This window comes from Equus asinus, chromosome 4 (assembly GCF_041296235.1).
Source record: "Equus asinus isolate D_3611 breed Donkey chromosome 4, EquAss-T2T_v2, whole genome shotgun sequence".
Classification (NCBI taxonomy): domain Eukaryota; kingdom Metazoa; phylum Chordata; class Mammalia; order Perissodactyla; family Equidae; genus Equus; species Equus asinus.
The window spans coordinates 100,449,001-100,463,110 of record NC_091793.1 but is presented as its reverse complement, the minus strand read 5'-3'; the positions used below and the strand labels follow the sequence as shown (position 1 = coordinate 100,463,110).

At 34.2% G+C, this 14,110-nt stretch overlaps 2 protein-coding genes across 5 annotated transcripts in view; one reads left to right on the top strand and one right to left on the bottom strand.

Moving 5' to 3' along the window:
- LY75 (lymphocyte antigen 75) overlaps positions 1 to 12,479 on the top strand; it is a 129,537-nt gene extending 117,058 nt beyond the window's left edge. The window contains exons 36-39 of the mRNA XM_014859809.3: positions 744 to 860; positions 1,542 to 1,715; positions 3,003 to 3,029; positions 9,703 to 12,479. Of these exons, the coding sequence (XP_014715295.1) occupies positions 744 to 860; positions 1,542 to 1,715; positions 3,003 to 3,029; positions 9,703 to 9,905 (521 nt within the window). The 3' untranslated portion in view covers positions 9,906 to 12,479. The remainder of the gene's footprint in view (positions 1 to 743; positions 861 to 1,541; positions 1,716 to 3,002; positions 3,030 to 9,702) is intronic.
- Positions 12,480 to 13,139: 660 nt separating this feature from the next.
- MARCHF7 (membrane associated ring-CH-type finger 7) overlaps positions 13,140 to 14,110 on the bottom strand; it is a 51,858-nt gene continuing 50,887 nt past the window's right edge. For all 4 annotated transcript variants that reach the window (XR_001401077.3, XR_001401078.3, XM_014859840.3 and 1 more), the window contains one exon: positions 13,140 to 14,093. Coding sequence is in view for 2 of the 4 variants with exons in the window: in XM_014859824.3 (XP_014715310.1) it covers positions 13,977 to 14,093 (117 nt within the window). In the remaining 2 variants the exon portion in view is untranslated. The remainder of the gene's footprint in view (positions 14,094 to 14,110) is intronic.

Genomic DNA, 14,110 nt, shown 5'->3' with positions numbered 1-14,110 from the left:
GCTTACGGATTGTGATTAAAAAAAAAAAGTTAACGTATGTGAGGCATAAAATCTATGTGGCTGCTGCTCCTTACTCTTGAACCAGATGAAAGAGTCCCAGGAAAAGTCAACCATCCAATGAGAACGAGGACCTCCTTTATCAGTCAGTTTCCCTAACCAGGACTTTTCTAAGGATGACCAGAAGAAAGAAAATATGGGAAGGCACAGGTTTCGGGCAGCAGGTACATGAAGGCCAGTTAATGAGTCTGAGTTAAAGGTCAGACATGGCTTGTTGCTTGAGCATCACTAGGTCTTGAGACTACTCTGGCAAGTTGCTCTCATACTTTTCAGCTCTCCTGGGTGTGCTCAGAGGTATTCCTCCCTACACCTGTGAACTGACGGCAGGAGCAGCCATGGTAGCTAGAGGAGGGGAGTGGGAAAAACGGAAAAACATTGAGAGATACAGAAAGTGTGTTTTACTGCGTAACCTTCCTAGGATGTTTTATTTCTCTGCTGTTTATAATTGAGATTATCAACTCTAGGTGAATGAATGAGTATAAAATGATTCTGTTCAATTTATCACATTATCATTGTACTTTTCTCATGAGTGACTATATTGTCTCTTCAGAAAGGTACATTCTCAAGTTAAATTTAAAAGGATGTAAGTGTAATATACTGTATGTATTATAATACCTTTTATATATTTCACGAGATTTTCATTAATTTTTGGAACATGCTTTTTGTTCTCCCTAAAATAATTTCAGGAGCAGACATGATAAGCATACATAATGAAGAAGAAAATGCTTTTATACTGGATACTTTGAAAAAGCAATGGAAAGGCCCAGATGATATCCTACTAGGCATGTTTTTTGACACAGATGGTAAGTGATACTTACCTTGTGGAATCTCACTTTTTTTCCCCTTAATGTTAATAAAACTGATGACTTTCTTTTAGATTCCTCAATTCTCTCCTTCAAGTTGATGTTTCCTGTGGTCTCCAGGTAATTTTCAGTATGGATCGATGACTTGTACCACAGCTTTTGCCTGAGCAGCTCAATGTGTCTCTCACATGAGAGTCAAATTTGATTCTGTCTGGATTAAATGTGGTTCTAGGCTCAGTATTTTTGTAATACGATAGTCATAAAAATTAGTATTAATGCCAACAATAGGATAGACTGAACTCTCAAGGTTATAATATGTAAATGTATTTACTGTCACTTTAGAAAATAGAAAGTACAGATATAATTATTTTCAAAATGAAATGAAATTACTAAGATTACTCTTAATATTTTAACTATTTTCTTGGATATTTCTCCATTAAAATGTTACAATATATACTTTTTTTCTTTACAAAAATGGGATCACCTTCAGAACTTTCTTGAAACAATACCTTTGACTTGCCTGTAGACAGGATATATTCCTCCAATTTAAATTCTACAACCAAAAGTTTAGACCAGACATACCTTAGTAACTTTCTACCTTTAATCCTAGACCCTTTTCTTTGATTTCTTTTAACACCTTTTTATACTGTCATAATGTTGAAAATATTCCTTAACTGACAGATTCGAGTTTCAAGTGGTTTGATAAGTCAAATATGACATTTGATAAGTGGACAGACCAAGAAGATGGTGAGGACCTGGTTGACACCTGTGCCTTTTTGCACACCAAGACAGGTGAATGGAAAAAAGGAAACTGTGAAGTTTCTTCTGTGGAGGGAACCCTTTGTAAAGCAGCTAGTAAGTATAATTGAAGGCCTTTTTCCATTCTAAGATGGGTGGTGAAAGTAGGGCTGGTGTTAAAGTAATTTTCTTTGAGATAAGTGTGCCTCAGTAAACAGGGAGTAAGACTTCAGAATATATTAGAAAGTCTTGGAAGTCAAATATGTAATTTTCTCACATTTCAGAGGTAGGGTCAGATCATGTGACCGAGGCATACTTTTATTTTATTTATTTATTCTTAGAGCTTGCAAGAGGTTAAGGATTTCTTCTGTGTTGCTCAAAGGAATTATCATAGCCTCTCTGCATGTGATTTGATTAAACAGTGGAAATGGTGAAATAATCACATCTAATTCCTGAATTCTAATGATTCCAGAATTCTAGTGTTAGTTTACAAAGAATATGATTCTCTACAAGAACTAAAATCCTTTGTTTAGGCAAACAAAGAAAAATTGCATCATAGCCTATAATTTATTCTTCTGACCCATGAGAATGCTTTCTAATGAACAAAATTATCCTGTCCTACAACATTTTGATGATGTTAAACAAAAAGTTTGTTCTTCTAAGTTTTAGAGAGAATTGTTTTCTCATTAAAGACACTTAAAATTTCAAAATATGATTTGGGATTGCTTGAAACATGACGCAGACAGCCATTTCCCCACTTTGCATCCTTAGTATTTCCCCCTTCTACTACAACTGTAAACCAAAACTTACATCTGCTTCTGATTATTTATTTACTTTACATCTGGAATTACATACATTTTTTACTTGCCACACCAGGGTTCTTGACTACGATCATTTTTATAGTGATTATATAAAATTTGTCATAGTTTTATGGTAGTAGCATCCAACTGCCAATATTTATTGGGTTTTTTAAAAATTGTTTCTTTTCATATATGGTGCCTCAGGGCACCGTTATATAAACCAAATTTTAAATTAGACTACAACTTCGAAACATCAGAAATAGTGAGCAAATCCATACTAATAAGGTAGGGTCACAGTTGTATACCTTAATTTTATCATGTTTGTTTTCTACAGACTCTCCAACCAAAATCCTCTTATTTCCCTCACCTCATCATTCTTTTTCTTGATGTCCATTATTCTTTTTCCACAAACCAAGTTAATGCATTTTATTAGAACCCTACATCTTTTTTTAAAAACTAACTTTAAAATAGACAATTGACCAAACAATAGAAATATGGATATTAAGCTGTTGAATTCTTTTTTTAACTTCTTTGAAAGTGTTTAAAGGCAATCTTAGAATAAAACAAATTTAAATTTAAATTTTGATCTTCTTTTGTATTTTAGTCCCATATGAGAAGAAATATTTATCAGGTAAGTAATGATCTTTTGTTAAAACTTTTTCAACAAGTAAAAATATATTGATTCTAGCATGTTAAAATACTACTAAAGACCCCTTTTAAATTATTAACTATATAACATAATGTTAAATAGAACAACCTTTATAAGAATGTAGAAAGGTCTCTTAGCTTAGTAATAAGATCTGACATTTTAAATATTCTAATTCCATGTATGAAATGAACATTTTTTTAAAGACCAAATTATATGTTCCCATTGAATTACATTATGTTTTTGTGGGAAATGACTCCATCTTTTGTTAAAAGAAATTTCATCTCATAGTTGTAATTACAATTCACAAAGCTTCTGTCTTAAGGGCTTCCTAAATGCATTTTTTTGGAAAGGAACAGGTAATATATTTACATTGTTCAAAAAGCAAAACTATGCAAGGCAAACACTGAAAAGTCTGTCTCTTACTGCCCCCACCCCACCATTCTGAAACCTTTACCCTTACTGGCCATCATTTCAGTTTCTTCTTTAACTGTCTAGTGTTTCTTTTGCCAATATAAGCAAATTGAGATGTATGACTTATTGTGACCCTTTTATTCACTAATATACTCTAGATAGCACTCCATATCATTACCTATAGACTGCTTTTTGTTTTTTACAACCGCATACCCTTCCATTGTATGGATATACATAGTTATTTAACTAGCTCCAGACCCCCACTGGGTTGTTTCCAAACGTTTGCTATTATACACAATGCTGCATGAATCACCTTGCAAAAATACCGGTTTGTCTGTAGATAAGATTTCTTGAAATGTAATTGCTGGATTGAAAATGAATATATAACTTTGATCAATATTGACAGTGTTTCAGAGGAGTTACACCATTTTGCATTCCCAGACGCAATGTGTGAGTGCCTGTTTTGAAACTTCTGAATTCTTGCCAGTTGGATAGTATTTTTTAATCTCCATATTTCTGAGGTTTATTAGACATAGGGTAAAATGCACAATCTTTAAACGTACAGCTTAATGGTTGCTTACGTATACACCTGTGTTAACTACCACTTAAATCAAGATATAGAACATCCATCACACCAAAGTTCCCTCATGCTCCTTCCCAATAAATGTCCACCCTACCACCATCTACTCCATAGCTAGCCACTACCATGATTTCTTTCACCATAGGTTAGTTTCTTGTTCTTGAACTTCACATAAATTTAACTCTACTGGCTTCCTTCACACAGGAATTTCTTTTAAGTTTCATCCATGTTATGCATATAATACGGTGCTTTTTCTGTTGGTGCATAGTATTTTATAAATATCCCACAATTTGTCCATTCTCTTGTTTATGGATATTTGGATCATTTCTAGTTTAGCACTAATATGATAGAGCTGCCTTTGAACATTATACGTCCTTTTTTGGACCTATGTTCTCATTTTCCTTGAGTATACTCGAAAAAGTGGACTTACATGGTCAGAGGGGAGTTAGTATGTTTAGCTTTATTAGAAACCAACAAATAATTTTTTAAAGAGCTTGAACCATGTTACATTTCTTCTGGCAGTGTATGCGAGGTGAGTTCCATTTGCTCTACATCCATCTGATGATGGTATTGTCAATCTATTTAATTTTAGCCACTTGGATGTGTAGTGATCTCACTGGAATTTTAATTTCCTTGATGAATAATGATGCTGAGCACCGCTGCACGTTTATTACTTATTTGGATATCTTCTTTTGTGAAATGCCTGTTCAAGTTTTTTGCCCTTATTTTTTATTAGGTTGCCTTTCTTAATGGTTCACAGTTTTTCTGTTTTTAAAAATTCTGGATATGACTCCTTTGTCAGGTATGAGTATTATGAATATTTTGTCATTGTGGGGCTTGCGGTGATACAACTATGATGGAAGAGGAGGAAAGGAGTGTTTAAGAGTGCACGTGTATATAGGAAAGTTAAATTCTCACTCTTCTCTAGGAGGAAAATATAACATCTTACAAAATCAAGGAAAGTACCACCTCACACCCATTAAGTTGACTATCAATAAAACAGAAAATAACAAAAGTGTTGACAAGAATGTAGAGAAAATGGAACCCTTGTGCACTACTGTTGGAAATTTACAATGGTGCACCTGCTGTGGAAAACAGTATGGTAGCTCCTCAAAAAATTAAAAATATGATTACTATATGATCCAGCAATTCCACTTCTAAGTATATATCCAGAAAGGTGAAGAGGGATCAAAGAAATATCCGTACACCCATGTTCATAGCAGCAGCATTTGCAATAGCCAAAAGGTGGAACCAACTCAAGTGACCATTTACAGATGAACAGAGAAACAAAATGTGGTATATACATACTATGGAATATTATTCAGTCTCAAAAAGGAAGGTAGTTCTAATACATGCTACAACATGCATGAACCTGGAGGATATCAAGCTAAGTGAAATAAGCCAGTCACAAAAGGACAAATACAGTATAATTCCAATTATTTGAGGTACCTAGAGGAGTCAACTTATAGAGGTAGAATGATGGTTGCCAGTGTTGGGAAAGGGAAGAATGGGGAGTTATTGTTTAATACATACAGAATTTCAGGTTTGCAAGATAACAGTTCTATGGAGGAATGGTGGTAACATGTTGAATGTACTTAATGCTACTGAACTGTAAACCCAACAATGGTTAAGACGGTAAATTTTATGTGTATTTTACCACAATTAAAATTTTTTAAAAAAAGATTGACAGCTGAGCTAACATCTGTTGCCAATCTTTTTTCTTCTTCTCCTCCCTAGTACATAGTTGTATATTTTAGCTGTAGGTCCTTCTGGTTGTGTTATGTGGGATGCCGCCTCAGCATGGCCTGATGAGTGGTGCCACGTCGGTGCCCAGTATCTGAACTGGCAAAACCGTGGGCTGCCAAAGCGGAGCATGTGAACTTAATCACTTGGCCACAAGGCTAGCCCCCATAATTAATTTTTTTGTTTGTTTTTAATCAAGAAAAGCAGTGTAAGCATGGTATTTAGAAGCATGGAGGCAAATAACAGAAGTAGCAGTGGTCAACTTCAAGGAATGGAAGTTAAGGGTGAGTAGTTGGGCAGGAGGAGCACAGTATTTTTCATTACATACCTTGTAGGACTATGAATTTTTAGCTAAGCACATGTATACTTTGGGAAAAGTAAAAGGATATATGCAAATTGAAACATGTTTAGAAAAGAGCAGGCAGGTCTATGATGGGTCTCAAAACCATGGCAGGAATAGCTAAAAGATTGGGCAACATTTGGTCTTTAGACTCCACTTATCTTTGAATTCATTTAAAAAAATCTATGTAGCTCACAAATATGTATAACTACTATATGCCAGGCTTTCTTGATATTAGACATTGAAGACAGCATGAACAACAGAAAAAGCCTCTGCTTTCCAGCTTACATCTCAATGGGAAGAATAAATACATGCGAATACATAGTATGTCAGACTGTGACATGGACTATGAAGAAAAGGCAAGGTGAATGTATGTGCAGAAAGGCAGGTGGTGTTTTTGTTTAAGTAGGGTGGCCAGAAAAGGCCTCAGTGATAAGATCATATTTGAGCAGAATGAAGACCTAAAGGAAGTGAAAGGATGTCTGAAAGCTTGTCATACAGAAAGAGATTAGATTTAGTCTATGACCTTAAGGAGTAACAAGAGGACCAGAGTTGAAGCAACCAGGAGACAAACAGTTAAATGGAGGGGCAATCTCAGCAAACAAGGATTTCCGTTTCATACAAGTGTAGGCTGGAAGACCCCCTTGGGAAGAATGCTGTCAAGAGAATTAAAGTGGCTGTACTAGGATGTGCATGGTGTAGTGAGCATACAGAAAAGGGGAAGTTAGCCCAAACTGGGTTCAGCAAAGGCTTACTGGAAGTAATGCATGAGTTAAATCTCAAAGGACAAGTAGATACTAGGCAGGAAAGAAGAAAGGTTATCCAAGAGGATGGATCAGCATAAACTGAAGTGAACGGTACTTGGGCAAGTCATTTAAACTTGTGCCTGTTTCTTATATAAGAAAGGGCTGAAAACAGGGGGGTTATATGTATACAGTAGGCACTCAAACAAATTAATCTATAATGCTAACAGTCCAACAAAAAGTTTTATATTGTTTTTTAAAGGTGGATTATGTAGTTTGGGCCTCAGACGATCAGTGTTATAACTAGGGTACAAAGGTGATAGGAAGAGGAACTGTCAGACAGGAAAAAGGTTATAAAGACAGAATGTGTAGTCCTGATGATTAATGAAGGGGAAGTCTAGGTAATTCCTAGATTGGATGACTCAACAGTGGCTATTGGTGTCATCATTTAAGGGAATTCAAAGAAAAGTGGACTTGGGAATAAAGTGTGGAGAGGCATCAGCTGTACATAGATAATTATCTGTAAATAGATTTACATAAAAGACTCAAATGGTTTACATCAACCATTTGAATTCATGAAGATTAGGAGCAGTCTAAAAATTAAAAGGGAAAAGAGGAATGTCAGGGAAACCAGGTGAGGAGATGTCTCAAGGCTGGGTGGCTAATGGTCCAGCTGTGGGAGATAAAGTTGAAATGTGTCTGTTTCTGCGTTTAGTTATACAGAGATCATTGGTGACCTTTGGTTAAGACACATTGTAGAGATCTGAGAAATGCTAGGGGAGTGAAAGCTTATGTTTCAATGTGTTTGCTATAGGTTTCCCCAACTTCCTTTTATTAGGATGAGGAAGATTTCTGAGCTTCCTAGCCACGAGTTTTCTGCTGTTTTTTAAATTAGGACTAGGTATTACATAATAGCAATTATTTACTCAGCAAACTGAGCAGTGGGTTTTTCTTTCAGTTAATGAGTAGATAATAGATTTCCTAATGTAGAACTATCCTTTCCTCCACATATAAAACTTTACATATTGTTTTAACATACGACTCATTAATTGCCTCAAGACTGGCTTTCTTCCACATTTCAGTAGTATGCAGCTAGTCAACTAAAGGCCCCGGAGGCAGCCTGGCCACAGGTCATTTGCAGAATGTAAAAACACAAGGAGCATGTATACTGACTGCCCCACCAATGCTGGATGCTGTTTAGTTCTTGGGATACGAGAGGTCTTTTCATTTACTGTTAAGGTGTGTGATTATGTCTATAAATCAATGTCTCAATTACCACGCTCTTTCAGACTAAAATTTACTTTTCTTCTTTTTCCTTTATTGACCTACAATCATGTAAATCACTAAAGTAGATACCACTGATTATGATTGTATTATTGTACATTCATTAATAGACTGAAATAAAATTAGTATGTTCACATTGGTAAAGTTAGGGCACTATACTGCAAATAGGCTGTGTTAAGTTTAATAAAACAATTAACTATATAAAAGAACCCCATTTGAACTCAGTTTACAGAATTCTTGGCTGAACATTTGGCTTTTCATTTAAATGTTTCTAGTAACACACCCCCACAGCTTAAAAAATTGTGACCACTATGAACTCTTATCTATTTTAGGAATAAAAAGAAGAGAATTCAGCTGTGGCCATTTCCTCACTTTTCCCAACTGTGTGTTTGTAAAGAAACCTTATCAATATTTTAAAAGTATCAAGGGCTCACCCTCACCTTAACAAATAACTTTTGGCGAGATTTTTCGTGCTAAGTGTTAAATTTTCCAGGTCTCACTTTAACAAGCATCAGCTGAAGTGAGTACTAGGGTATATTCAAATAATCGTAATACAAAGATACATCTGTAATGGGCCGGCCCTGTGGCCTAGTGGTTAAGTTTGGCATGCTCTGCTTTGGTGGCCTGGGTCCGCAGGTTCAGATCCCAGGTGCAGAACCACACCACTAGTCAGCCATGCTGCAGTGGGAACCCACATCCAAAATAGAGGAAGATTGGCACAGATTTTAGCCCAGGGGTAATCTTCCTCAAGCAAAAAAAAGGCGGGGGGGGGGGGACAAAGACTGGCAACAGACATTAGCTCTGGGCAAATATTCCTCAGCAAAAAAACAAAAAACAATCTGTAAAGAGAAAATAATTTGAGGATTTTTTTTTCCATATACTTTTGGGTCTTTTATTACTAAATATAATACAAATACCTTTCCCAAAGCATTTTCTTCCTCTGAACTTCAAAAACAAGTAATTTCCCTTGATTTATTAAACTAAATTCTTACAGAATGATTAAGAGTTGCAAATAGCCAAGAACTGGAGGTTGTACAGAATTACTTCAGGAATACACAAATATCTGGTTATTTGAATAAATTTAAAAAGCAAAGAGGGAGATACTTAATTTACTGCCACTCTTGGTGTTTTTTCAGCAAAACAAATCTTAAATCCCCAAAGCCAGATGAACTATTAAGCCTCATTAATGTGACGAACATCTAAAGACCACTATGCTTGAAGAGAGCAGTGGGTCTGAATTTGAAGTCTTAGGTCAGGAAGGAAAAACCAAGGCAGGCAAATAGGACTGTGGTGTACCCTGGGTGTAGGTACAATTTCCATTTTAGGGTCTTAGAGAATTGCAAGATTTACTTGAAATTTTGAAGAATGGCAATTGTTTAAGCTAGGAAATATAAGTCTTGATAGTAATAAATGTATAATTCTTTTTTTCCCATGTGTGTGGGAAATTCTCAAAACAGGGAATGTTTATGTGATGAAACTATATTTGTCCTCCCTAAATGCAATACCAGCAACTTGTGTACCCTGATTTCCCCTATTTTGTCTTTTCCTTTTCAGATAACCACATTTTAATATCAGCTTTGGTGATTGCTAGCACAGTAATTTTGACAGTTTTGGGAGCAATCATTTGGTTCCTGTACAAAAGAAATTTGGATGCTGGTTTCACCACAGTCTTTTCAACTGCAACCCAATCTCCTTATAACGATGACTGTGTTTTGGTAGTTGCAGAAGAAAATGAATATGCTGTTCAGTTTGACTAAAATTTTGGAAATCTCAGATTAAGACATCAAATACCTTGACAATGATTCTTGTGCAAGCTTTTAACATAAAACTTAATGAAAATTATAATTTATATGACATATTTCATTATTCTAGTAACATTATTCTCATGTAATCAGTGACAAAAACTAATCTTTAGGATTATTATAAAAACAAAGTATTAAAAAAAGGAATGATCTTAGATATAAATGAGTGGTTTTAACCACCTCTCCAAACGCAACTTTCACTTGAATGCAGGAAAGCTTAAAGGTCAATAGTGAAACAGATAAAAATAAAAACCCTGTCTACTTGTCTTACCTGCTCTATCTTCCCTCCCACTTAGTTGAACCACCTTGGTTTATAGTTGAGTTAAAAAAGAAAAGATTCTACCTACCACTATAGTTTTAGCAAGCACTACTAGGTCTTCAGCAATTTCTAGGTCTTGCTCCTTTATTAATAAAATGTGGGGAATAAACCTGGCTTTTAAACAGATTCTGTACGTTTAGGTAGCAATCAAAGTGGTTACTCTGGCAGAGCAATAGCATTTTTAATATTAGTTAAGTTAGAGGTAATATTTAATATTACCTCTAATATTTTCACCTTCCTTTATGATTTAGATGTAGAAAATATTACAGATATTAACACTCCATATCCCACATAATTTTACAATTTCATTATTTTTAGAACACCATTCTGGATTACAAACAGTATTTAGTACGGATCACAAATGGTTAGAATTTTAGTAAGATTTTATAAAATTTTTGAAACAAAAAAATTTACAGCTATACAAGGAAGGTGTGGAGAAGGCTGGCAATAAGGGAACAAACATTTGTATCACAGTGCCCCTTTAAGAATTTTTCTCCTACCACCATACCTGTTCCTATAAAGGGAACCCATGCTCCCCAAGCATTGATGAACTTTATTACTCAATGACATGAAAACTGTGTAAGCAAAAACTGCAGAAAAACACTATGTACTATTATAGTGATGATGCTCAAACTTCAGGACATGCATTGTACATTTTAAGACAAAGGTGAAAATAATCATTTTGGGGTTAAAAAATGAAAACGGAAGAAAGGTGAAACAAGAGTGGTTTTCTTTAGCATCCTTTACAGCTTAAAAACAATATGAGAAAAGATAATGTATAGACTTCACATAAAATTGTATTTACTATACTTAGAAACTTGAAAGCTCAAGGAAAGTAATCTCTGTCCCTAACCCACATCCCATCAATTATCTTATGGGGAATAATTTACTTATGGGGAAATATTCTCTCTCTCAAGCTTCAGCAATGGCAACAAAGTCCTAGCTTGTGCCATCTATTTCCATTGGCCACCATGAATCAAAAACATCCTCATCACAGCACTATTGTTAACGAGACAGGAATAACTACAAAGTGATGACAGAAGACTCTACAGTGTGGCTAATGTGGTATTAAAAGAGCAAATGTTACAATAGCTGTATGCTCTTTCAGAGTTTTAAATTTCTGAGATTTTATGTAGTGACTGACATGTCTACTTTATTATTGATAGGCTATTAATAATGCTAATAGTGACCATTAGACTGGAATTCCTTCCTGCTTTTCCTACTCAAATTCTACCAGTCCTTTAGGAACTAAGACTAATCTTATCTCCTTGTTAAAACTTTCTCTAATTGTCAGAAATCTCTACAATGTTCAATATTGTAGCTACTAGCCACATGTGACTATGTAAATAAGTTAAAATTAAATATAACTTAAAGTCCAGTTCTTCAACTGCAATAGCCATATTTCAAATGCTCAAACTACATGCAGTTAGTATCTACCATACAGGGCAAAACAAATTATAGAACATTTCCATCATCATAGAAAGTTTTATTGGACAGTGCTGCTCTACAATTTCCCCTTCAACACAACTCCCATGTAACTAATTTTCTTCTGTTCATTTTGGTAACTTCTACCTAACGACAGCTCTTCCAAAATGGCCATTTTAAACTGACTTAATTTCATTTTTCAATAAACAAGTCCTTAAAGGCCCCTGGTAACGAAGTGTTAAATTTAATATTCTTTATATATCCAAACATTTGTAACAGGCCTTGTATCTATTTAGTGGTCAACAGATAACCGGATTATTCAAGTCTATATTTATTTTTAGTATTAATAATAACATAAGCATGCTTGTTTACATTCGAATGTATAAACTGCTTTCTTCAACATCTTGGTTCTAGCTAATGACGATATAACTCTTATGTTTGGCAGATATCTAGAGAGAATAACATTACTTTTAACACTTTTCTTAGGGATTTGCAGTTTTTGTAGTGAGTAATATATGGTCTCTTTATTTTTGTTTGGAGTTTAAAAGTGATAACCAATGAAAGACTTTTCTTATTCCCTCTGACTCTTCTAGTTCACATTTACAGGATATCAGATGTAATACAATACCAAAATACTAAGTGGTACTAAGAACTATGAGAATACTGTAAAGCTCAAGCCTTGTCTGTCTATCTCTGTCACTTAGCATTAAATGTAACAAAACTATAAATAAATGGTATGCACATCAATGGAATGTTTTCTACCAATAAAATTTTTTACATAAAAATGTTGTGGATTACCGCAGAAGACATTTAAGTTCTATTAAAAGCATAAATGGTTCAAATTCAAAGCATCCTAAAGGGCCCATAGAATAGATATCAATACTAGCATCCTTAAATTTTGTATTTTTGCTTTAAGTAAGGCAATGCAAAGATAACAGGCAAAAGTTGAGCAAATGTTTTAGAAATATTTAGATTTTCGTATGAAATTCTAATAAAATTCTTGGCTATAAGGTTTGAAATCTTCTTTGAGCACCAGTTTAAAAGGAAACATTTCAAACTATAAAGTAAATCAATCAGTATGCACTTTATTTCAAGCCAAGGTTTTACATTAAGACCAAGAAACTAAGTGTGGGCAAACTGCTGATTTACATTTGAGAAATTACATGGTTTCTACTTCGGTTCTGAAAAAATAGTTTGTTGCCATGACATCAAACTTTTTTAACCTGAAACCACCTGAAGGTGTTTTTAAGTGTATCCTAAGGGTGTTGACAGAGGAAATGTACAGTGCTATGGAAGTATATGCAACTCAGGACCAGAGTGTAGATCTATTCATGGTGCATAGGTAATGTTCATGTGTTTTCCAAAGGTAGTGAAAAATATTAAGTCATAAAATAAATGCTCAGAATTACCAAGGAACAGTTAAAAACGACCAAGATCCAAACAGGTTATTTATATCATATTTATCTATAAAGAAGTGACAACACTAAAAAATACATTGAAAACCAGTGTTTTAAACTTTGGACGTGGGATTTTAAAAACATTCCATAAACTTGAGATTGCAATAATGTTTTTTTTTAACCAAATAGCTTTTGACTGGCAATTATGATATAATTTATAGCTGTAATATTCCTAAAAGGAATATCTAACATACTATGGCCTATCAAATATAATCTGCATTTTGCAAATCAATATAAAACTTCATCCATCATTTATACATTTTATACTTATATACTTTTGTTAAAATTAGATTTTATTGCTAAGTGAATTTAGAATTCAAATTAAATTTGGAAACCTAATATAATGCTCTTATAACCTTCTCTCCATCCTTTTTATTTTTTTAAACACTGGAAACAAATGATTATGAAAATGAGACTGCAACTTAAGGCATTTAAAAAGAAAAAATAATTAGGTGCCATTTGGCATTTTATTTCAAAAGCAAATTTTGTCCCACTTTTTTCACTAGCAAGAGACTATAACACAAACTTTTCCCATAAATATGACTACAGTAATCAGAACACAAAAAAGGGTTGTTGGCATTGCTTAGATATTTAAAACAAGGGTAACACTTTCCCATTCACCTAAAAGAAAAATACTTTTGATTACCAGTTTATAAACGTCAGATTCACTGGCCATGTTAAAAGGTCCAGCAGTAGAATGTTAATTCAGCAACATTTGAGAATGAATATATATATACATGCATACATGTGTATACATATATTCATTTTATATATATTTATAGTCAACGTATTCAATAGGCATTCCCCCACAAAATTCGTTCATACTTAATTGCCAGTTTTAATAAACACTTGTTCACAGATCATCCATTTGTCTCTTATGAAGTTAGGCAATATCAAATGTTCTGTTATGGTCTCCATCTTCTTCGGAATCATCCTCTGAAGCTGTTAAAAGAAAACAG